The 25376-nt window shown below is 41.4% G+C and overlaps 1 protein-coding gene across 3 annotated transcripts in view; it reads left to right on the forward strand.

Annotated features, from left to right (window-relative positions):
• The window catches only part of lama2 (laminin, alpha 2), a 372371-nt gene that overhangs the window by 69235 nt on the left and 277760 nt on the right, over positions 1 to 25376 (forward strand). For all 3 annotated transcript variants that reach the window (XM_059645398.1, XM_059645399.1, XM_059645400.1), the window contains exons 2-3: positions 17730 to 17900; positions 19199 to 19311. In XM_059645398.1, coding sequence (XP_059501381.1) covers positions 17730 to 17900; positions 19199 to 19311 — 284 coding nt within the window. The remainder of the gene's footprint in view (positions 1 to 17729; positions 17901 to 19198; positions 19312 to 25376) is intronic.

Consider the following 25376-nt stretch of genomic DNA (forward strand, 5'->3'; position numbering starts at 1 on the left):
ATATGTGGATTTGGGCTAAAGACAAGTTGAAGATGACCAGGGGTCACAATCCTAACTTTTGCAAAATTAAACCTAGGTTAGAAGTCAGGAGATGGTTCTTTTCATTGAGTATGGTAACCTCTGCTACTAGCAATGAACATCGATACACTGATTTTCTTCACACAAGAGTGGTCTGTAGTTTAGGTGAATATCGCCCCTTGCCAAAGGTACGTAACTTCAGGAAATGCAGGGCAAAGCAATTTCCTCGGCTTTTTTCAGCTACCCAGATGTGTTCAAGTCGACTTCTCAAATTTTATATAGCAGGTTTTACATCTGAGTTTAAGCTTTTGCTTGTCTTTCTCAGGGGACCTCTGATATGAGTGAGGTTGGAGAGAGTATGTATTATGATATACAAGATATTACAATTGTGTGGACTAGGATAAATATGCCAGAGGTTTTTTTTAACCTATCATCAATGGCTCTTACAATAATATAGACTTATATATCATGTATCATTTTACAAAACTGATTGGAATACATAAACTAAATTAGTACCAAACTTGCTAAACAATTAGTTGAACAGAATTTCTGATCTTTTTGTAACTTTCCAAATGGCTTTGTGAGTAGCTGGACTGTTCTGTGGCTGGGAGAGCTATGAAAAACAAGAAAGTCCCAGATTTGATCTCTCTTTGGAGTTGGAGGCCTCAGTAGGGGCAGCATTTGAAACACTGCTCTTGGCTTTGAGTCCCCTGGCTGTGGAAGAAAATCTGCTGGGTTTCTAACATCATGACTTTTCATGTTGGAAAATACCATGTGAATATTTATGATTCATGATTAAGCAAGGGAGGCGATGGCCGAGTGGTATTATCGCTGGGCTGTTAATCTAGAGACCCAGATAATGTTCTGGGGACTGGGTTCAAATCCCACCACAGCAGGTAGTGGAATTTGAATTCAATAAATATCTGGATTTAGCTGTCTTACGATGACTGTGAATCCATTATCCCTTGTCAATTGTCAAGAAAAACCCATCTGGTTCACTAATGTCCTTTAGGAAATTTCCTTCTTTACCTGGTCTGGCCAGGTCTGTCTCCAGACCCACAGCAATGTGGTTCACTCTTAACTGCCCTCTGGACAATTAGGGTTGGGCAATAAATGCTGCCTGCCCGGCGACGTCCTCATCCCATGTATGAATAAACAAAAAAATCCTGTGATATTGATATTCAATGGTGAAGTTGTAACATTTTAATAGGTCAACTTGGTTGAGAATCAGAGAGTTGCCAACAACACTTGATGTGTCCAAGGGAGCCTGTATTCTCAGAAAGAAGCAGTGAAAGGACAGAAAAAAAAACATGTTGTGGTGAGAAGTGCGGGTAAACTGCAGCTCCTAAAAGCTAACAGATCCAAGCTCTCCTTGAACTAAATTCAAAGTTAAAATTTCATTTAAATTGATGAGTAGATCAGTACCTCCCAGTATTCTTTTCGGGGGTGTCAACTGGATATAGCTTTCTTCAGATCTCCTACATCGTGCAATTAGTGATATTTTGGAAGTTGTTTATTCCTGTTTTGTTTTTTGTTTGCATTCTAATGACATGGGTCTAGCTGACATACCTAATGTCTGCCTTTAGAAGGGGCTGTATGGAATATACTGGAAAGTTGATGAAGCCTTATTTAACACAGATTTGATTTGTTCTTTTTTGCCTGACTATTTGTCAGCATGGAATATATACCACTCAGGATGTTATTTTGCATATTGGCCTCCTCTGATCATGATTCCAAACATGATGATGAATTTCATTGATGGATTTGCTCATGAGGGTCTAATTAGACAGGTTTGGCAATATGAGCATTTTATTCCACAGGGGTTTTGAATTCATGCAGTTGCTAAGGCAGGTTACAGTTCCATTTCCATTCTATTGTGTTTGGGCATCAAAGTACAAATGCATGCTGAAGGGTATGTGGAGTCAGTGTATATTTTTAAATTTGCATTACTGCGCATAAATAAATAGAAACATTTAAGTACATATTGAAATTTCACCTTCATCACTGCTCAGAGTAATAATTCATCCCACTGACTAATTCCATTACATACATCAGATTGTAACTATGATGCATTCCCTATAAATCTGTGTTTTATGACCACATTAGTACCACATTAACAGCATGCCTTGTGGAATTGAATTAATAAACACGGCTTCTATATCTATCACTTCCAGTAGTAAGTCTCAATGTGTAATTTTTATAAGTTCTATTTCAGCTGGGGAACCAAAATATTTATACAAGCTTGAAGTTGAATTAAATTAAATAGCACCATAAGTTTCTGGATGTGGCCCATTTGGTGAGAGGTGCAAGAACTAGTGGTGGAATAGTTGAGCTTTATTTCCAAGCATCAAAGGACTGGTGAGGAAGTAACCTGAGTATTGTTATGTGAATAATTACTGTGACAACAGTGTACAGGAGGAGAAATATCTGAATGTTGGTATAAAAATTATAGGTTACACACACTCTGTGTGAAATCCCAGCATTGTGCCAGTCATGTGTTATGAACAAGCACTGAGTTTTACATCTCTCAACACAGAATTGGGCAGCACAGTGTCTACACAGTGTCAGTTTTCTGCTTTGCCTGCCCAACCCTGCAGATAGTTTACTTCTAACAGAGGAGATGTTGGCGACCTGCCTGCTTGGAGCCACTTGAGGCCCTTAAGCACTCAAATAATATCCATTTAATGACTTCCTCCCACCGTAGCCAGGATGCTTCCTGTTTCTGGGAAACCCATATGAAATGTGCAGGTCACCAGGTGTGGGCAGCCTAATTGTTGGCTGCAAATGCTTTCTCTTTCTGGATTTTCTCCAGCCCTTCCAAGCAATGTTCCCAGTAACCCACCCTCCACATCAGGCTCATCAGCCTTGTCTTGGCAAAACACTGGGCAAATATCTGATCTCTATCGGTTTCCTCTTCAGAACAGATTGCTGTACCATCGGTGGCCATTCCTCATGGCCAGCCCAAGGTCTGATATCTGTTACATGGGTTTGAGTGAGCTCCCAAATTTTATGTTTCCTTTATTCATTAATGAAATGGGGGCATTGCTGACTAGGCAGCATTTATTGCCCATCCCTAATTGCCCAGAGGGAAGTTGAAAGTCAGCTACATAGCTATTGTTCTGGAGTCATTTGTTGGCCAGAATGGGTAAGGATGGCAGTTTCCTTTCCTAAAGGATATTAATGAACCACATGAGTTTTTCTGACAGTCAACAATGGATTCATGGTTACGATTGGACTGTTAATTCCAGATAGTTTGTTGAATTCAAATTCCACCACCTGCCATTTGGGATTTGAACCTGGATCCCCAGAATGTTTTTCTGGGTCTCTGGCTTAACAGTCCACCGATAATATCGCCAGACCATCACTTCCCCTGGAGTGCCATTGGAGAACCCATCCAGATGTAAAATTTGCACTCCGGAGTTCCTGATTTGGATGTAATCAGTGACCTGAGCATTAGCATGGTTTTAAAATTTGTTAGCTTGCTCACATAACTGAACATTGGCTTATCACCTGAAATAATCATTTGTCCAGTACATTATCTGTTAGTAATCTGATTTCTAAAAAAAAAGGAAAAGGATTTTTATAGTTACACAGTTTCTGGATACATTGGTATTTAAGAAAAATAGAGAAGTACACAAGTGTATTAGTGCGTGGATTCAATTCCTGTCCTGGCTGAAGACCCTGCCCTTTTTAACCTCGCCTGAGGCATGTTGACCCTCAAGTTCATCTCTGTTTCTAACAAGAAAACAGCCTATGGTCCTTTGGGCCTATCTCAACTTTCACTTTCATTTGATAAGGTGAATAGTGAATATTTAACGGGCGCATTTTAGAATCTCTTGACCTTAACGGAAAAGACCTTAGTGATAATAAATCTTTGCTGGGAACAATCTGTAGAAGCAGAAGTTCGGAACGATTTGAGTGATTGTGTGAAGATTTAAAGAGGGGTCAGATAGGAATGTGTTTTCTCTCAACAATCGTTTGCTGAATATTGTGAAATTCTGCCCACGGAAATTGAATAACCTGGGATTATTAGTTCAAGTCTACAGTCTTAATACATCGATGATGCAGAGCGTGTTGTTGATTCTGAAGAGAAACTAAAAGATTTTGAATAGTGAATGAAGAAAGAACTGAGCATCAGTTGTAAGAAAACCTGTTGTCTCATAGTCCAAAAAGGAAAATAGAGGGCCAGATCTGTAACCGCAGAAGTTTTTGAATATCAGACAAAAACTACGATGACGAAATATGACAAAAGATTGGAATGGCCAAAAATGCATTAAAAAATTTTGACAATCAGGCAAGTGATATAGACAAGCAGTGAGGCTGCAGGGATTGTGGCTTTTGAGATGAGTTATGAAAGTACTTCGGACAAGTCACATGACCACTGAAGAAGCATTCCCAAAATCTGGGACCAAACGAGCTTGCTGACCAATGTCAGGAAGAGGAATTTGAAATTTCTTTGTCATGTACTAAGAATTTATGTTTTAGTAAGTCTGGTGCTGTTGGTAATAATTGATGGTAAAAGATGGCCAGCAAAGAAGGACCTTTTTAAAGACTCTCTCAATTCGGCACAATGTATCAGCAATGGAGATAATCCCCTGATCTGTAAGAAGTTAGCATCAAGGTCCATGGTCACCAGCATCCTCTTGGTATATTACCTGACAGCGAGAGTTACATTAGTGCGTAACAGTCAGTTTCTCAGTAAATAAAACCTGGCTGAAAGCTTTTAAAACATAATGATTAGGATCCTTGCACCAAAAAATGACCACAATTGTAAGACCCTTCATAGATGTGCAGACAGAAAGTTGACATCAATGTCCCCAAAATGACTTCACTGACTATTGTTTTATCTTCTCTTACCATTATGTTTTTGTGACAAAGTAAAGGCACCAGAAGTCCCAGAGAACCATAGGGCTACTCTCTCATTAGAGATGAAAGACATAAAGTGTCATATAGCATGTGACCATGAGATACCCATGACATTCATTCCAAAGCCATTTTTATGCTTGCGTCCTTGACCTATTGAAATGTTTGGTGAAAGGTATCAGATATGTTCTTCCTCCCAAAGGTCAGTGAGTTGTGTATGATCTGCAGAATGCTGTAACTCCTTTAATATTTTCATGTGAATCCTGACAAATGTGAGAGAGGCTGTGGTGCAGTGGAGCTGTCATTAGGTATGGATATCGACTGCATATAAGGCATCTGATGGAGATGGCTGCCACCCAGTCTTGTTGGTGGCAGATTGTCCATTCACAAACCTAGAATGCTAGCTCGCATTCTTAGCTGCGAGAGTAGAGAGTGGCACATATCCTGGCGGAATGTAACAGGCATTGATCCTCACGTGACAGTGGAGCCAAATTCTCATGAACTACCCAGAGGTTGTAAGCTCTGCAGCTATGTCTGATTACTCCTCCTTTGTTGGTTGTAATTGTCTTCTTTTGCCATCCATAAGGAAAAGAACTTTCCTCCTCTCCTGGATAAAATGCAGGAGAACCATGAGGTAGATGGTAGTAAATAATGGGACTGCTTTTTGCCCCGCCTGCCATCTCCGGGGTTGGGGAAGAAGTGATAAACAGTGGTCAAGTGATGCTGTTGGCTCCCAGAAAGTGAATGGGCCCTTTTTAAACATGGCAGTTGGAAGTTAGAGCCCAGAGGATCCAGATAGGGGCAACAGTTGCTGTCTGCCCATAAAATTTGGTATCCTACCTGTGCATGCATGTAAGCTGAGAAGAATGTAATCCCTTGAGAAAAGCTGGCTCACTCCCAAGTAGATGTATCTTCTTCTCTTAGGTCTTCCTCCACGCTTAGACGCAAAAATAAAGCAAGAACTCATTCCTGAAGTGGGATTTGAACCGAGAGCGCGTGAGTCAGAGGGAGGGACTTTAGTCACTGCACCACAGGCCTCCTCCAATGAGTACACTTTGGCTTTTTAGAATTAGTTTTGATTGTATGCATCATAGGAGAAATTCTGAAATGGATCATAATCTCTTTTGGTGTGCTTTGAGCATTCATGGAAATTGGTTACTTATGATTTCATTAAGACAAATAATCCAATACTTTCCTATCCACCTGGATTTGTGACAGAACTTAATTTTTTTTGCTGTCAAATATTGTTTGTTTTTTTAGCGCCTTTTTGACATGAAGTAAATAAATCCTATTTAAGAGCTGTGAATTTTAATGCACAATCCTGCAGTTGAATGTAATTTTTCCTGCTGGTGTCCCTACCAGATTGTCTGGCTCTGTATGTTGGAGGTTCACTTTGCTTGCTGAGGGAATAGGCCAACAAAATGAACTCCATCAGGCAGCTGGCTGCTAACTTATCTCATCCACATCTTTTCCATAAGACCTAGTAGCACAAGTAGGCCATTTGGCCCATTGAGTCTTTTCAATGGGATCATGGTTCCATTTAACTCCACTTCCCTGCATTTCCCTATAACCCTTGATTCCCTTTTCGGTTAAAAATCTGTCTACGTCTGGTGCACTTTTTACAACCCTCAGTGGTAAAGAATTCCACAAATTCCCTGCTGTCTAAGAGGAGAAATTCCTCCTTTTAGTGTCCTAAACGTGGGACTCCTTACTGTGAGATTATGCCTTCTCCTTCTGGACTTTCACACAAGGGGAAACAGCCATTTTGTATTTACCCTGTCAAGTCCCCTAAGATACTTGAATGTTCCAATAAGATCACCGTTTGTTCTTCTCCTTAATCTCTCCTCATAAGACTGTCCCTCCATGCCCGGGATTAGCTTAATGAACCTTCTCTAGACTGGCTCCAATACCAGTTTCTTCCCTAAGATCTTCTATCTGTCAGGTTTTTGCCCACTCGCTCAACCTGTCTGTATCTCCACAGACACTTTGTGCTATCCTCAACACTTACCTTCCCACCTATTTTTGTATGGTCCACAAACATGGCGAGAGTACTTTGACCTTTCTCATTCAAGTTATTAAGATACTGTGAATACTTGTGGCCTCAGCACTGTTTCCTGTGGTGCCCTATTAATTGCCATTCATCAGAACTGAAGAAGCATCGTACTGGACTTGAAACGGATAACTCTGTTTCTGTCTCCACTGGTGCTGATGGCCCTGCTGAGTTTCTCCAGTATTCTCTGCGTTTGCCTCCAGTACCCCAGACTGGGATCTCCATGTACATGTAACAACATTGGATCAAAGCACGAGTACAGATCCCATGTTTAATTACATACTAAACCTATGTTTTAAACCTATGAATACATTATAGGTGGCTGACCAGCTGTGACTTCTAAGGAACACAAAAGAATCTCTCTGCTGCATTTTATCTTTTGCCCTGTTTTACTTAAAGCCACAGAAATATTGCAATATAGCTGCCGTCTCAATTGTAGTGTTAGTTTGGATGGTTCGCCAAATTCCCCACTCTCTCAGTGAGGATGCAACGGTGAGCGTTGTCAAGTGCAGGAGCTCACCGTAATATCTTCAGAAATACTCTAGAGTATTTCCTGAGACATTGCTATGATAGAGGTTATTCTAAATTAATTTTACTGCAAGTTGGATGCCTAGGCCTACTTAAACAATGCTGTTGCTGTGGTCCCTGAGAGTTGTTGGACACATGTTCTTCAAGTGAATGGCAAGCTCTAGAACTAGCCGCATCACTGGCCAAACTGTTCCCATACAGCTAACACTGGCATCTACCTGACAACCTAGATGTTGCCCAGATATGTACAAAGCAGGATACAGCAATCCAGCCAATTACTGCCCTAAAAACTCCATAGGTGAGGTAAGAGGACATTCCTTGATATAAGGTAACATTTGACCAAAAGTTGCACCCAAGAGCAAGTAGCAAAACTGGAGTAAATGGGAGTCATGTCTGGCAAGATGAAAGATGGTTGTGATTGTTAGAGGTCAATTATCTGTGTCCCAGAACACCACTGTACCCAGGCTGTATCATCTTCAGTTTCCTCACCATTGACCTTCTCTCTGTTGTAAGGTCTGAAGTGAGATGTTTACTGATGATTGTACAATGTTCCGCTTTGTTTGCAAATTCTCAGATAATGAGGCCATCCATGTCTAATGACAGCAAAACCTGGCCAACATTTGGACTCAAGGCTGATGAGGAGCAAGTAACAACCATGACTTGCAAATGCCAGGAAATAGCCATCTCCAGCAAGGCTGAATCTAACCATTGCCCCTTCACTTTCAGTAGCATTTTCCACTAAATCTTCTAATAATTATCATTCTGGAGTTACCATTGTCCACAAACTGGTCTAGCCATTAAAATACTGTGGTTGTACAAACGTGTCAAATGCTGGGGATTCTACAGTGAGTAACTTAACTTCTGTTTCCCAAATGCCTTTGCAAATCTACCTGTGATAAATCAAGAGTGTGATGGAAAATTCCCCACTTAATAGATGAAATCAACTCCAACGACACTTGAGAATCTTGTCATTATCTGGGACAAAACAGGTTACTTGATTGGCCCTCCATTCATTTCCTCCCTGATGCACAGTTGTAACAGTGTGTACCAATTACAAAATGCATTGTAGTAACTCACTGAAGCTCTTCTCGCAGCATTTTCCAAACATACAACCTTTCTCATCAAGGAAGAGTAGGGCAGCAGTCACGTGGGAATAGCACCACCTACAAATTCTCCTCCAAACCACACATCATCCTGACCTCGGAACTTTGAATCGCTATTCTTTCACTATCATGAGATCAAAATCCTGGAACCACCTTCCCAATAGCACTGAGTATGTCCACAGATCCTAATGACTGCAGCACTTCAAGAAGGCAACTTGCCGCTACCTTCTCATGGGGAATAGGAATGGTTGATAATTGCAGTCACAGTCAGCAATGGCCACATCCCATGAATAAATAAAAACAAATTTGTTGAATAGACCTTTGCTGTCAATGTTTCCAAACAGTGAGGCAAGTTAATTGTTATGGCTGTTTGACATCGTGACATCACCATTTGGAAGCCTTCTGGTGAACCCCTCCCCAGCTCGTTACACCATGTTGGAAATGATCGGAGGCGAAGTGCAGACCACTTGGAGTGTTTCTTGTTTCTATTGCACCAGCCCCAGAAATGCTCTTGATCAGAGTTTTGCACCACAGAGTTTCAGTTCTGAAACATTGATGGCAGAGAATATGTTTCTTCCAAAACCATTTTGAGTGATTGGATACTGTTATTTATTTATTTTTCGATGAGATTTCCTAATTAACTATTCAGAATCATTCAGTTCCTAGTATTTTGCATGTGTGTATTTCATTCTTGGTATGCTACTGTTTTAATTTGAGCCGGTAATAACATTCAGGGCGAATGTTCAATGGCAAAAATGTAGTGATGGTGCATGGAATGTGTGTTATATGCAAACCTTTTAATATGTAGTGTAGTTTGCTTGTACTGCAGAATAGTTTATCGTTAAGTAATTTTTACAAGCAATAGAAAATGGAGAGTGCGGGTAAGTTGAAGTAGAGAGGCGGGAGTTCTTATTTTTTGAAATGTTCAGGGACAATGTAAATAAACATTGGCTGCAGCCTTGGAGCTTCAGAGTAAACTATTCCCTTCGGCTGCAACCACAGTCACTGCTTTAGAATAATTGAAAAAAAACTTCTTAGCAGTTAGAAGCACTTGAAAGCAACAAAGTCGTAACTGTTGCATTTCTTTAATTGCACTGTGTCTGATTAGATTTTCTTTTACTCAAGTTGAAGTTGTTTTGAACAATTAAGAAGTTATTGAATTTTTTTTACATCTGGAGCTGAATAATAGAGCCCGGAGTACACAGCTGGGAAAGATTTCCGGCGCAACATTTTATTTTCTTTATGTTCTTTAGCCATGATCTTCCCACACTTAATGCTACTAAAATTTAAAACAGATCTCGATCAAAGAATGCTCTTCAATTTTCCTTAACCACTTCCAAAGGAAATACTTGCATCAGCTGAAGACCAGAAAAAGCATTTACCAAATTAAGTGTGTACGTAGACTGGCTTGTATAAATGCTATTTTCAAAAGTATCAAAGGGTGCTTACATGAGTTGTGTTTTTGAATGTTATTTGATGGTGTTTTTAAGCATTTATCTTTAGAGTAGGAGCTATGATTTTAATAAATCAAACAGTATCTTGAAGGATGCTTCAGAAGCAACTGTCCAGATGATCAGCTATATATTGTTTTATATATGCTGTGTCTATACTATTTTTTGTATTGCAAAAATGTGTCTTATTCATAAAAAATCTTCTCATACGCACAGTCACTGAAGCAGTTATGGGCAATCTGTGCACAAGAAGTAAAATACAAACTTTTTTTGTGAAATTCTACTTTATTCATAAAAGTTTTTGTATACACACGCTGCGTTATGGAAACATTTCTGTGCAGCCTTTGCACGGAAACAAACAAACATTGGAAGTTTGGTATTCCCTGAAGTTGTAAGAAAGAAAACTTACATACCTTGTTGAACTTGACTGTCTGTGGAGGCAGTCACCAATCTGTCCATGTCCCTCTACTTTGCTGCAGCCTCTGAACAATGAAGCCCATTGCCCCTGTCATAGAACACAGAACATAGAACATTACAGCACAGTACTGGCCTTGTGACCCTCGATGTTGTGCCAACCTGTCATACCAATCTGAAGCCCATCTAACCTACACTACTCCATGTACGTCCATATGCTGGTCCAATGACGACTTAAATGTACCTAAAGTTGGTGAATCTACTACCGTTGCAGGCAAAGCGTTCCATTCCCTTACTACTCTCTGAGTAAAGAAACTACCTCTGACATCTGTCCTATATCTTTCACCCCTCAATTTAAAGCTATGGCCCCTCGTGCTCATTTTTCTCTCTGCTGCTCATTCTTATCTGTGTAAGTGTCTGCTGGTACCACAAGGTCCCCTGCTGCCTAGGGCTGACCAGGTTCCTGGACACTGGCAGCTCTGAGTGCCATTTCTTCCTCAGTCAGCTACAGAGTGAACTGCTCAGAATTCTGTTCTGCCAAACCTCCTTAGCCAAAGATTCTCACCGATGTAGCAGCATATCTGATGCAGAAGGTAGACTTACTTTCTCTAGACCTCGGTTGATTCATTCTGTAAGATGGAGGACATGGCAGATTTGGCCACTTCACCACAGAGGAGAGGGACAAGCCGGATGTACCTGCAAGGAAAAGAATGAAGACGTTACAGCTGGTGATTAAAAGTGGTGTGCAATGAGTGAGATTGACTTGCGAGAAGATAGTACAGTGCCCGTAGGCACTCAACCCACAGAACGTTCCACATGCAGACCCATTAGAAGTCTCCTCTCAGGACATTTCCAGAAATGACTGGTCTCTCCAGTTCCACCTTGCCTCGCTCTCTCTCAGCCTTGGAAGTTCACACTGTGGAGCGTCAGCCTGTCTCTAGCAGGAGCAGTCCTAGCCTCCTGTGGGAGTCATAACTCTGCCCATATGGGTTGGAGGGTAGAGGAACATAATGCCATGCACCCCTGCAGATTCCCTGCAGAGAGCTGTCTTCTGTAATGAGAGAAAGGGAGGAATAGAGTGCGGTGGAAGTAGACGGCCTGACGATTGGTGCTGTTGCAGATGGGTGAAAGCCGGTGAGGGATTGAGGTGGTGTCAGAAAGACCTTGCAGTTTTAATGGTGTGGGGGTTTGGAGGGGAGGGGACTGGCAGTGGGTGAGAGAAGGCGCTGCAGTCAATTGAGAGAATGGCATACGAAGAGCTTAGTGGCAGCTAGGTGCAGTAGCAGAGATGATTTTAGTGTGAGGTGGCAAAGAAGAGTGTACCCTTACTGTGGTGTAGCAGATGAGGTCATAAACTTTCTTGGCATTGCTGGCTCTTCCTTAGCACCTTTTGAGACTGTACTGATCCAGGTGGCAACTTTAAACCAGGGTTAAGAGATAACAAGGTGTAGAGCTGGATGAACACAGCAGGCCAAACAGCATCAGAGGAGGAGGAAAGCTAACATTTCGGGCCTAGACCCTTCTTCAGAAAATTCAGAAAATCCATTTCTGAAGAAGCGCCTAGGCCCAAAACATCAGCTTTCCTGCTCCTCTGATGCTGCTTGGCCTGTTGTGTTCATCCAGGTCTACACCTTGTTATCTCAGATCTCCAACATCTGCAGCTCCTACTATCTCTTTAGACCAGGGAGCTCATATTCTGTAAGATCCACCAGCATGACCTCGTTACAATCACTACACTATAATAGCCATTGAAATACCCCACGCATGGTGCATTCTGTTCCCCTGCTCTCCTCTGTCCTTCACAAGCAGTGTTTAGAATGGAGGTGTGCTAATTCCTCAGGTGTCAAACATAACCATGCTTCCTCATTATTTACCTGAACCCATGAGATTCATGGGATCCACAAGCAATATTTAAGGTCGCAAGTTGGGGGAGCACAAACTAGAGGACATAGGTTTAAAGTGAGAGGGGAAAGAGTTAGAAAGGACCTGAATGGCAAGTTTTTCACATGAGCAGGCAGAGGAAGTGGTGGAAGCTGGTACAATTACAGCACTTAAAAGGCGTCTGGATGGGTACATGAATAGGAATGGTTTAGAGGGATCTGGGCCAAATACTGGCAAATGGGACTAGATCAGTTTAAGATACCTGGTCGACGCAGAAAAGTTGGCCCGATGGGGTTGTTCCCGTGCTGTATAACTCTTATTACTCTATGTGTCTAGAGGAGCACTGTTCCCTGACTGTATACCATTATATCGCCACTTCTGATGGGCCTACGTGACAGAACATACTCTGAAATGATCACCAAAGAGCCAAAGACTTTCATTTGTTGGTATGAGTGATTTGTCAGGTTGATCATTGATTATTCTGCAGGACTGTTCTCTCAACATTGCCAGTAATCTTCAGCTGTTGGTCAGAAAGAATAACTGAAATGCGTGTTGTTGGGTTTACAGTGATGGCATTCGCATCAGATACATATATGTTGATGATGAGGGAATTTCTTGTGGTGTAATGCTCATGCTACTACTTGTAAACCAGGAGGTATGGGTTTGAATCTCATCTGCTCCGGAAGTGTGTACTACAAAGTATCTACATGTTTTGAAGGTATTTCTGACCCACCCTGTCTCTGTAACCCCAGATTCGCCTTGGTTAGTCCAATAGCCAGCACATCTTTGGGCTGTGACTCCGAAGCACCAGGAAGAAACCCACATGGGGAGAATGTGAAATCTGCACACAGACAGTTCCCAAGCGTGGGATCGAGCCCAGGTCCCTGGTACTGTCAGACAGCAGTGCTAACCACCGAACCACCATGCCAAGTGCAATTCCAGTCCACACTGCAGCAATGACTCCCGAACCATTGGAACATTTGCGGCATTGTGTTAGCTGTGGTTACAGTTGGTTACACGGTGTGAAGCTGGATGAACACAGCAGAAATCTTCTTTCCAATTTCTGAAGACGGGTCTTGACCGGAAACGTCAAACTTTCCTGCTCCTCTGATGTTGCTTGGCCTGCTGTGTTCATCCAGCTTCACACTGTATTATGTCAGATTCTCCAGCATCGGCAGTTCCTGCTATCTCTGTAACAATTGGTTACAGCTTGGTAGCGCACTTGGTTACAATTGCTAAGCATCTGTATCACAAGGGCTGCACCATGGGAGCTGACAACCACATAAATTGTGGGCTAGCTTTGATTCCTGTGCGTGTTGTAGTCTAAGTCGCATTCTCATTTCCAACTGTTTTGTGCACTTTGGCCAGTTACAAAATTTTAAATTGTAGTTAATGTAAATTAATATGTACTTGAAAGAAAAATAAAGAACCTTGCATGATGTTCCTATTTGTACAAGGAATAATTTTGTCGCTTTAAAACACATTCACAAACTACAGTGAGTTATAAATGTATTTATAGCTTAAACACAGGCACAATAATAAGCAAGATGTTAACTATATTGTTTTACAATTCCGTGTGATAAAAGCTACAACAAAAATAGATGAGTTACGTTTGAAGGCTTTGAGCATATTTTCAAAAATATCTACTTGGATCCTTACACTTCTTAGCTCTTTTACCTCTGCACTGGAAGGTCTTGGGTTCAAACTACAGAAAGGCATGTGAGACTATAATACTGGCTGACTTTTCAGTGTACTAGTGTGTGAATACTGCAGTCATGCTATTGCTTGGATAGTACGTTAAACTGGAGTCCTATCCACCAGTTAAATTGGATTTAAACAATTCCATAGGAACAATGTTCCCTTAAGGTGTGTGTGGCTTGATGGCCATATAGCATCTCATAATTCCCACACGGGTTGAGTGCAAGTCAACCAGTTGAAGTTACTACATGTGCCTGACAGCACAAACCTAGTTAAAGTGCCCTCAAGCTTAAAGAATTCGACACGCACAATGCTCGGTGAGCAAGTTGCAAATTACAGGGGAGGAGTCAAGAATGTTTCCAAAACAGACTAATTTGCCATTTAGCTTGTTGCTTATGAAATGTTGCTGTGTGCAAGTTAGCCACTGTACGTTATATATGATAACTATATTATAGCAGTATGTCGAGCTGGGCTTACATTCTCGAAGTAGGTAACAGCAGTTGGGAAATTTCTGATAGTATGCTGTCAGTCTTAGTGCTAATGTGGGTGGCGTTTTTTGTTCCTGAGGAGGGGAGTACAAGTCAAACAAAAGACATTGGATGGCAACCACAAGGGCTGTTGAGTATGAGAGGAGGCTTGTTCAAGAAGCCAGTCTGTCAGTGCTCTTAGACTTTATCTCATTTGTAATAAAAGCAGCAAACCAGAAAACGGCCCTCAATTTCGCACCCCTCATACACACTCATCACCCCACATACACCCACACTCATGCCACTTTCATGCCAACCATGCCCTTGCACAAAAGCTGATATGGATACGGTCTCCCCAGCCAGTGTTCCTTTGTACCACATGAAGAATCTTGGCATCTCCGCAGCTGTCAGTTTTTTGTGTGCTGCAGCTAAAAGGAAGCTGACGGTAGAGTGCCAGTGCCACTGGGTTAGTCACCTAGAACTCTTGGCAAATATTCTGGACATCATCAGTTTGAATCTCACCATGACTGATGGTGAACCTAGAATTCAGTAAAAATCTGGAATAAAATGATAGCTGAATGGCCACCGTGTAACTGGTGTTGATTGTCTTAAAAATCTGTCTAGTTCACTGATGTCTTTTTGAAATGAAAATCTGCCGCCTTTACCTGGTACTGCGTACGTACAACTGCAAACCCACAGCAACGCGGATGACTCTTAAACTGCCCTCTGGGCATTTAGAGATGGGCACTAAATCCTGATTTAGCCAGTGATGCCCACCTCCAATGAACAATTTAAAAAAATATTGTAACATTTGCCACCACATTGTCCGATGGATTCTCACCACATTTGCCACTAACATCCTTCTTCCTGACAGGGAACGAGCAGGCCAGTTTGATCTTGTGTGGTGGAGTAAAGTGACCTGGTATACTAATGAGAAGATACTTTAACAAGGTGTAATTTATTGCATGATAGCAATCGAGTATAGGTTACATTGGCACAACAGGCATAGTTCCTGAGACTATGTGGGAGACAACAAGGTTCAATCTTAATCATTCAAGATCCTAAACTTTCGCCCTTGCCAAGGTCAGTCATCATATTGGGCAATACTTACTCCTCAGCATTAACCTTTCAGCAAACCTTGTACAAAATTTGCTACAGTCAGAAAAATATTACTAAGGGATAATTACTTGGACAAATATTTAAAGGGGGCTTTCAAGAGCATGTTCAGAAATAAGTGAGCGAAGCTGCTGACTCCATTATCTCTCTGTCAAGTTGCTTCCCCTTGTTTCCTGCAGAAACAGCTATAAAATAAAAAAGCAAAGATCTCAAGTTTTTAACAACTGCTAAGTTCATTATGACTGACTGCTTCCATGAAAACAGCTAATCACCATCAGCTTCAGGTTAAAACTTTTGTGTCAAAGTGGTTTGTTATTAGCAAAAATAATTAACACCATTTTCAGTGGGATAGCATGGTGGCTCAGTGGTTAGCACTGCTGTCTCACAGCATCAGGGACCAGGGTTCAATTCCACCCTTGGGCCACTGACTCTGTGGGGATGGCATGTTCTCTCATTGTCGACCTGAGTTTCTTCCAGGTGCTCTGGTTTCTTTCCACAGTCCAAAGATGTGCAGATTAGGTGGATTCACCAAACTAAATTGTCCATTGTGTCCAGACTAGGTGAGTTAACCAGGGGAAATATAAGGTTGTAGGGATAGGATAGGGGGTTGATCTAGGTGGGATGCTGTTTGGAGGGTCAGTGTATGCAGACTTGATGGGCCAAATGGCCTGCTTCCACACTGTAGGGATCCTATTGGCTGGAGAGGTACAATCTAATGCAAAGAGAATTAGAACCTTTGCTTGAAACAGAATCAACCCAGTTTACCGCTTCTCACCTGCTTGCAACTTTCTGTACAGTGTTTTTTAATTGAACTGCAGGGAGACAATGCTAATGTTCTAATTTCCAGAGGTATCACATAAATTACATGTTCCCCACTGACATATTAAGCATGTGCTGATCGGTAATTCCCAACTTGTTTAAAAATTCTTATCAAATTTGCAGAGTTCAGCAGCAATTCGTTCTTTTTAATAAATTTACTAATGTGCTAATTTTTAAATTTAGGTCTTTACTGAAAGCCAAGAACTACAAGGATTATTTCTGTTAGTGCTGTCAGCTCTGTGTAATTGTGTTTCACATGTCAGAGGCACAGTGCATGCAGCTGTCAATGGATTGTAAAACTGTTAAAAACATATTGGCCAAAATGTTCGACTTGCTACACCAACAGAAACAACATCTGTTAGATTTGAGGTGATGCCATTGTTCCTGGCATAAGCGCAAAACAACCCTGGTACCAGCATTACATTCTATCTCAGTTCCCATTGAATCCTGCCAGCTTAGGTTTGACTCCCAATGCAACAAAGTCAGATTTTTTTTCTTTCAAAGCTGAACTCCTCGCAGCATCAGAGTATTTATTTTAGTTAGATAGCACAAATTGCCTGCAAAAAAATACAAAATCTGAAAGTCTCTTTCATGTAGATACTTAAAGATTAATGAGATTGGGTAAGAATAGTCAACTAAACATGAAATGGAATGAAAGCTAAATACTGCGATTGCTGGAAATTTGAAATAAAAACAGAAAATGCTGTAGAAATTAAGATTTGGCACCACCTCTGGAGAGAGAAAAATGGGATTAACGTTTTGTTAGATATGGCACTTTATTGGCTGAATTCAAAACATTAACATTTGTTTCTCTCTCCATGGTGGGTGTTATTCCACCTCCTAGGTTTCTTCAGCAGTCTTTTTTAATGAAATGAAATGATGGTTTTGCATATGTGATGTAATTTTTCCGAAAGCAATATCAAAATGAAGACATTACAGAATGTAGTGTACTAATCAAATAACACAGTTTTCATCAAGAAGAAAGGAGACAATATATAATCTTGCACAGAGCAAGTAAATAAAATAAAACTGTCAGATATAGCACTTTAACACAGGGGATTATATGAGAACATGCTTAATAATTTCCTGCATATCATATAAAATCATAGAACACACTAATAATGGGCAATAAAAAGGGAACACATTAATTCTGTTTGTGAAACTATTTCCCTTTATGTTTTTACATGCACGCTTTTGCAGCTGAAGCATTAATAGGACAACATTTTCTGAATACGGTGATGAAATTTTTTTGCAATTTTAGTGAATTAAAAATTATTACTGAGAAGTTGCCTTTTAACATGAGTTATTTTGTTCTTTTCAGGGTTGTTTCCGGCTGTATTAAATCTTGCCAGCATGGCTGATATTAGTGCCAATGCTACCTGTGGTCAAAATGGGTCTGAAATGTACTGCAAACTGGTGGAACATGTTCCCGGGCGACCATTTAGGAACCCACAGTGCAGAATCTGTGACTTAAATAGTAGAAATCCGAAGGGTATGTAACACATTCTTTATGGAGACAGACTTCAAGGATTGTTTATTTTTAAATTATTAGTGTCTGGGATTTTTCCTGTTGACTGTACTTATGGTATTCTCTATCATGATTTGGAAGGGAGGGAGACGCTGCTTGCTCTTTAACCTTTACATGAGGGTTTGATTTGAAAATCAAAAGCAACTTCTTTCCTTCCTTCAGAACATTGAAACTGATAGACTTTAAAGACTTTGGATATTTGAATGAACTCTTATTTCATGACTGTTATAGAATTCAAAATATAAAATTGATCTGTGTTACAAAACTGGATCTGCAAGTGGATTGCAGCTGTTTTGTTGCAGCTAGTATCAAGTGTATTATGATATTTTGGATCGCAGGATTTTCCTCAGTATAATGGAAACATTTAAGTTTTGATTTTCTTTTTGTCTCAACAGCCCCTAGTTAAGCTTTATCTTGTCATCAAACCAATCATTTTCTCTTCAGTTCCTGAACAGTCTCTCTCTGATGGTAACCAGTAAATGTAAATATTATGATCAGTTTACCCCATTTTAGACATGGTGATTTCATTTTTACCCCCAAAACATTGAAATCCAACTCTGCATATAGGTAGAGAACAATCTTGCTAATTTATCAGAGCCCATGGTAACAACTCGCCAATGGATTGAATTGAGTTTTCTCCATTCCAACAAATTGGAAACATCACTCATTGTAGATCCTCTATGCAGCCTGAAATCACAGAATCCTCCTCCACCACCTCTCCTCCATTGTTCAGCTCAGTGACTCAGCTGTTGCTTGTTTTACTGCAGTGGACTGCAGTGGTTCAAAAGACAGCTCCCCACCAACTTGGTTGCATGTTGGGCACAGGCCTGTCCTGCCACCCATTATAACATCGTGTCAGCGGAGTGAAGCTCTTATTTGGGCCATAGCTGCACATTTCAGCATCTGCCTTGAGCTGCGGGCAGATGACCCATTCACCCACTGCCGATACACTGGTATACTGCTGATGACGCAGCACCCTCATTCATTAGTTCATCCACCAATTTCCTGGCCCTGAGGCAGCTGTCAAACTTGATACAGGCATCAAAATCTACGCTGCATTTGCTTCTAAGGCCAGTGTATCCTTTTTAAGGTTTGGTGCCCAGAGCTGCACCCTGTTTTACAGGGGAGTTCTATAACCAGGATGTTGCATAGCTGCAACATAACTTCAATGTCAGCTGGATGGAAATTCCAGAATTGCATTACTCTTTGACTTTGATCACATTTCCCGCCAATTTTGAATGCTGTTCCAATTTCTTTTACAGAACGACATCAAATAACAAATGCAATTGATGGCACCAACAGATGGTGGCAAAGCCCCAGCATTCAAAATGGAATGGAGTACCATTATGTGACTATCACTCTGGACCTAAAACAGGTAAATAGAGTAATCATCAGTTTTATATTCAGATTGAATAAACTGCGATGAGACGTTTGCATCAATAACGTAGATCCTAACTGATGGTTGGGCTGAATTTTTGCAGCTCCATTGAGATAGTATTGGAAGTGACGGTTTTCAGAGGGATGGAGATAGACAGGAAGCAGGATTGCCTACCTTCATTCTGGAGCTGGGCATCCAATTGATATGGTTAAGACCCAGATTAGAGATGGTTTTGTGACCGCTGAGGCATTTTGCTGGCCGTGGAAATGCCCCATGCCTCACATTGAGACTGCCAGTTTAGTGTAAACTTCCTCACTGTTACAGACTGAAGGACCATCAGAGCCAAACATTCCTTATCCCAATGATGAGGTAGCAAGCAGGAAAGACAGCACCCGAGACCCAAATGATTCTTCTGCAGGGGTTTTCTCCCTGCTCAGAATGGCCTACCAGCCTCAGCTTTTGCCACTTTTCAGCCAGTTGTAGGTCCTGCAGCCCTTCCTATCTCAGGGCTTCCTCTGGACGGGGCTACATCCAGCCCCGGACCTAGCCAGCGATGGAGGTCTACAGTTCTGTTTATTGGGAAAGTTCTTCATGACCACTTAGGTAGGATTCAGTGAGGAGACGGGTGGGATGATGATAAGATGGCCAGGAATACTATAGTTGCCTCCTGTTGTGTTATGGGGTCACCCCAAGCTCATGGTGAAATACTAGCAGAAATGGCTGTAAAATGTCCATTAAATGGTGAGTCAAGGGAGGCTGTCGAACATTGGTGACGTCGAGAATGTAGCAGCAGATATGTGTAAGCAACCTGATTTCATGCCTCAGCTTTGTTTTGTGGCCTACGTTTGAGGTGACTAGGTAAATTTGTGTTTCTGACCATTGCTTTTGCATCAGGGTGATGACTTAGTGTTGTGGACCTGAGACACAGGGCTGGCAGGTGGGTTTGAAGTGAGCAATACCTAATATTTAAAAGGTGACCTTACATCCTGCTTGTATCTGACCTGTGTGATTGTACTGGATCATCTGTCCTTGGGCCTTGGCTCTTGAGTGGTCAGTGACTGATCTCTAGAAGTCCTGATCCCCATTACCTCTGGTAATTTACTCCCAGCGTGAGCAGGGTCATGACCAGTGGGAGGCCTAGCAATTTCAGTTGAGTTGTGGTATGTTGGGCAAGAGGTAGAGATCATTTGTACGTCCCCAGAGCCCATGGGAATCTCTGCTCCAGGGTTATGCCCTGCTTCCCGGACTTATTTCCCCTCTCCTCCCTCCATCATCATAGAATCCCTACAGTGTGGAAACAGGCCTTTCGGCCCAACCAGTCCACACCGAACCTCAGAGCATCCCACCCAGACTCACCCCGCTATAACCCACCTCATCTACACATCCCTGAACACCATGGGCAATTTAGCATGGCCAGTGCACCTAGCCTGCACATCTTTGGACTATGGGAGGAAACCGGAGCACCCAGAGGAAACCCACGCAGACACGGGGAGAAGGTGCAAACTCCACACAGACAGTTGCCCAAAGGTGGAATCGAACCTGGGTCCCAGGAGCTGTGAGGCAGCAATGCTAACCACTGAGCCACCATGCCGCCCATTTTCTTTCTCCAAAAACAAAAAGAACATGCAATCTTCCTGCACCCACCTTAACTGGGGGCACCTCTGTGTGGTGAGACTCCCTATTGCTCAGTTGCTCCCAGCAGCCTTTCCTGGATTGAAGTGCTGCTGGTGAATCCAACAGCGCTCCTCAGGCAGGAAGCAGTCAACATCTCCCCTTCATTAAGCAACTGCTGATTCCAGCATTCATTGCTGTGGGATATGTGACAGGATTATGGGTTGAATCAAAATTCTAACAGGGAGTTTGGCATCTTCATCCCTTGGATAATCCAGGCCATAACCTCTGTTAGTCTGTCCAAGGATGCTGGTAAGCTGGTTGGCTAGTTCCAGCACTTTGTATTTTTACTTCCCTCTGAGGGCCTGTAACCTTGCTCCATCCCAGACTGTCCTCTGGCGTCTTTGACTTTGCTTCAGATCCAAAAAAGATGAGAGCTGTTCAAGGATGATATGTTTCTGATTTACCCGCAACCATTAATAAATAGTTTATTATCCAATTTTAAAAGAGAAAAACACTTCCATTACACAAATTAATCATCTTCATGGGCTGCCCTTTCTTAAAGTGAAACTTGTCATTATTTTTAAAGTAGAACATCAGAAATATGCTTTTTTTTCAAATATATTCCATATGATAAAAGTCAAAAACTTCTAAATGGCACAATTCCTTTCCAATGCAGTTAATTTTAATATATAGAAGTAGACAATAATGTCTATTCTTTGGGGATTTAATTTATTTTGGAGTGAGATTGGTCCCGACTCCTGAGTTATGTCATTATTTGTGTAAATTTGTACCCGAACCCACGACTGCTTGATGTGTATGTGGTAGCTTATTGTGTCCATAGACACTCTCATGGAAACAGTGGGTAGGGAGAGAGAAAATGAGATGAAAATTGCGAAATTAGATGAATGGAAACAGTAGTTTGATTTGATATGATTTATTTATTGTCACGTGTAATTTGTTACAAAATATAGTGAAAAGTTTCAGAGAGTGTCGCCACTCTCCGGCGCCATCTTAAACCACGGAAAAATAAGCCAAAACGTTGAATGAAAAGGCAGAAAATGAAGAAATAAAGAGAAAATGTTTAACTTTACAGTTTTTCTTAGGTGCCGTGCCGTGGGCCGTGGGCCTGGTGGCCAGGCACGAGTGCCATCTGCCACTGGAATGAAAGTTGCCTCTCTTAGGCACCATCTCACTTCCACTGATGCCCTCGCCACTGTGAGTCCTCAGTGGATCTTGCCAATACAGACATAAGCGATGCTGCTGATGGTCCAGACTCCACTCTGCTGCCGCCACGAGTCCAGTTTGGCCCCACCTCGCCCACGCATCCGCATCTTGTACTGGGCCCAAACTCGCCTCCGCTGCCGACTCAATTAATCCCCACTGGACACAGAAGCCGCTGGGAGCCCAAACTCTCTCCAGAGTCGCCACAAGCCCACGCTCCTGGGCCCATTCAAATCTATGCTGGGCTCACTCACTGCCACCGATGCTGTTGACACAACTGAGCTCTTCAACAAGACCAAAGTAAAATAGAGGAAAAAAATGAAAAGGAAACAGAGAAAAGAAGCAAAAAGAAGAGAAAAGCAGATGGAGTGAATGAGCCCTGGGCTCGGAAGTGCTACTCCACCACCATCTTACAGGAAGAAGCAGTGAGTGAAAGAGATGAATATATTAAATGACAAGAAATAGTTGTTTGTGAGTAGGACTTGTGGCACAATGGATCAGGAGCTCTGAGTTCCAGTTCCACTTCGGGACTTACAGATCACAGAAGGTGTGTGAGTACTTTGCCAAGCCTAATGATGGAGCAATCCAATAGAAGACGATAGTCATCAATGCCCTCTTAAGGCGTGGGACCTGAAGGGTTGCAGTATTGATTGAGTTCATGAGCAGAAGGGAAAAGCTTTCTAGATTGTTACTTGCTGAAGATAATGGAGGAATAGATTGGAAGATAGGAAAGAGGTCACCCAACATGCCTGGTAAATGTTATCTTGGTAGCTCTTGACCAGGGATATGTTTGATGATTTTATTCAGACGAATACAATCAGTCACTCTGATTCTCCTTCAGTTGCTGTGTAAAAGAAAAATACCCATTTGTTAGTTCCTGTGTTTTAGTATACAACTGTTTATTCCTAATGGCCCAAATTTATGGGCTATAAATGGCATTTATCAGCAAGAAAGCTTGGGACTTCCTTGAAAAATTGATGTGCTGCATTCTATGCAGTTAATCTAGAGATTTTAAATCTAATATGGACACATAACATGAACTAAACAAAGGTCAAACCTTATATTTTATAAGTTCCCATTGAAACACCCGACTGCTTATCTTTTGCTCCCTTCTTATGAAGGTAGTGATTCATTGTGGGGTACAGGTCCAAGCATACTGCAGCTCCTGACACTTTGCCCAGGAGCCATTTTTCAAACCTGAATTTTTGCTGTGAGTGCTTCTGTTTAATTGACTTGACCATTATTTTAGTGCTTGCTGAGCATAAAAGTTAATATGCTTAAAAATAATTGAAGTATCAATTAAAATAGAAAGGACTGAAAAGCTGGCAACACCTGCTTTGCTGCTAAGCTATTGCACAAATTATGGTGAAGAATTTCCTCAGAGACTATACAACTTTGATGCCATAACTTAGTTGGTAAACTGGGATTCTAACTCACATCTGGCAGTGATTTCATGGACTGGAAATGGCTTTCTTGAAATTCCCACCCATTGACATGAGCATTATGAATAAAAGTTGAATTTCATATATGTGCTCGTCATAAAGCTTTTTTCTTTGTTTCCTTTGTTCAACTGTGTTGAAAATGCTATCGCATTTTGGATTTGAAGATCAACAATGCTGTGGTATAATGTTCAAGTTTCCATTCCGTATGAATGACCTCAATTCTGGACACAGATTCCTAATTGATTATTTGAGTTGAACCCAATCCTGGTTTCACTTGGAGGCTGAAATATCTCTCTGTGCTAAATTAAGATGGCTGGAGTTACAGGGCGCTGAGTTCCCTGTGACCCTGCTGAAGGTCGGTCAGGAACTCACCCACAAAACAGCTGGCTTCCCTACATCCATTTCCCTTGCAATCGGATGTTAATTCACCCAGGGTGACACTTGTCCCCATCAATCAGATTAGCTGGAAGCTCTTTAGTTCCAGCAGGGCAGGTTTGAGTGATGGCACCTGGTGAAATTACAACCAGTAAGAGGAAGGAAAGGAGGTGGGGTTGAAGGTAAGTCTGCTGTAACAGTGAGTTCTGGATGGCTGATCCCAGAGGCAGGGTTTGAGTTGCCAGTCAGGCAAGTTAAAGGAGAATATGACCTTTTGGGATGTGACAGGGGAATGCCTTAAAATGAGTCAGCAGGGATTGTTACATTTTGCCCAGCAGTTCCTGTTGGCACTGGGTCACTGGATAGCAATTAGTAGCAGGAACTTGAACATTTTTCTCTCCTTTGCTTCTTGGCATCTTGAGGCCGCCTTAATTGATATTGACTGCAAAGACTATAACCACAACCTTCAAAATCAGTTTGAACTTATTCAGCACATTTACTGATCAAATTTGAATGAATTTTGCAAAATAAAATTATTGTCCTTTTTTATTAACATCTGTTCGTGAAACATAAATTGTTTGGGGTGATAGCATTTCAGATTTCATTTTCAATCAGGTGTGACTGTCAATAAATAATGGAAAATAAAGCATAGTGAATGAACTCATCAGACTTCATTTGCTTATAAGACAAAATTGATAGGCAACTGACAGACTTTTTTCATTTGAGAAGATATGCTAGAGGTGAAGGTTAAGAAAATAGCTTGTCAATTGCAGAATAAAACATTTCTATTGACAGCATATGCCAACTTTTATTGTCATTCGCTTTTCACCCCAGACTGTTTTTATGCCTTGTGCAGCTTTAGCAGAAGATGTTTAGTTTAAACTTTTTACAGTGAGGGTAGTTTAATAGAGAATTGAACAAAATAGTTGTAGCACTGTATAATCAAATTAACCTTACTGAGGTCATGGTAGTATGTCAAACTTTAATAATTTACTAGCTCATAAAGACAACAATGATTAGGAGCATGATAATTTGGCTGGAAATTCTGTCCATTCTGTACCAAAATCCCTGAAAAGTGTTCTTGGAAGTTGGAAAATTTCTGTTTTCTGTCTTCAAGAGCAATTTCTTCACTTCTTTAATGACCATGAGGACACCATGCCTGAAAAAATGTTGGTAAGTGATTTGATGCCAGCCCTCAGGCAGAGTTGTTCTGTCTTTGGTTATATACAGTTTGTTTGCTGCTAGAGTTTCCTTTCTTCCAACTGGCAAGATCTCTTCTCTTCCCAAAGGTTTCTCCCTCATTGAGTAACCAAACCTGGAAACATATGCTGTAGGGAATGACAATACTAACCATCATTAGCACTACTTTATTGTTGAGCACTTTGGTACAAGCTCTTTAAATGTGACATT

This window comes from Stegostoma tigrinum, chromosome 4 (genome assembly GCF_030684315.1).
Source record: "Stegostoma tigrinum isolate sSteTig4 chromosome 4, sSteTig4.hap1, whole genome shotgun sequence".
In the NCBI taxonomy this organism is placed as follows: domain Eukaryota; kingdom Metazoa; phylum Chordata; class Chondrichthyes; order Orectolobiformes; family Stegostomatidae; genus Stegostoma; species Stegostoma tigrinum.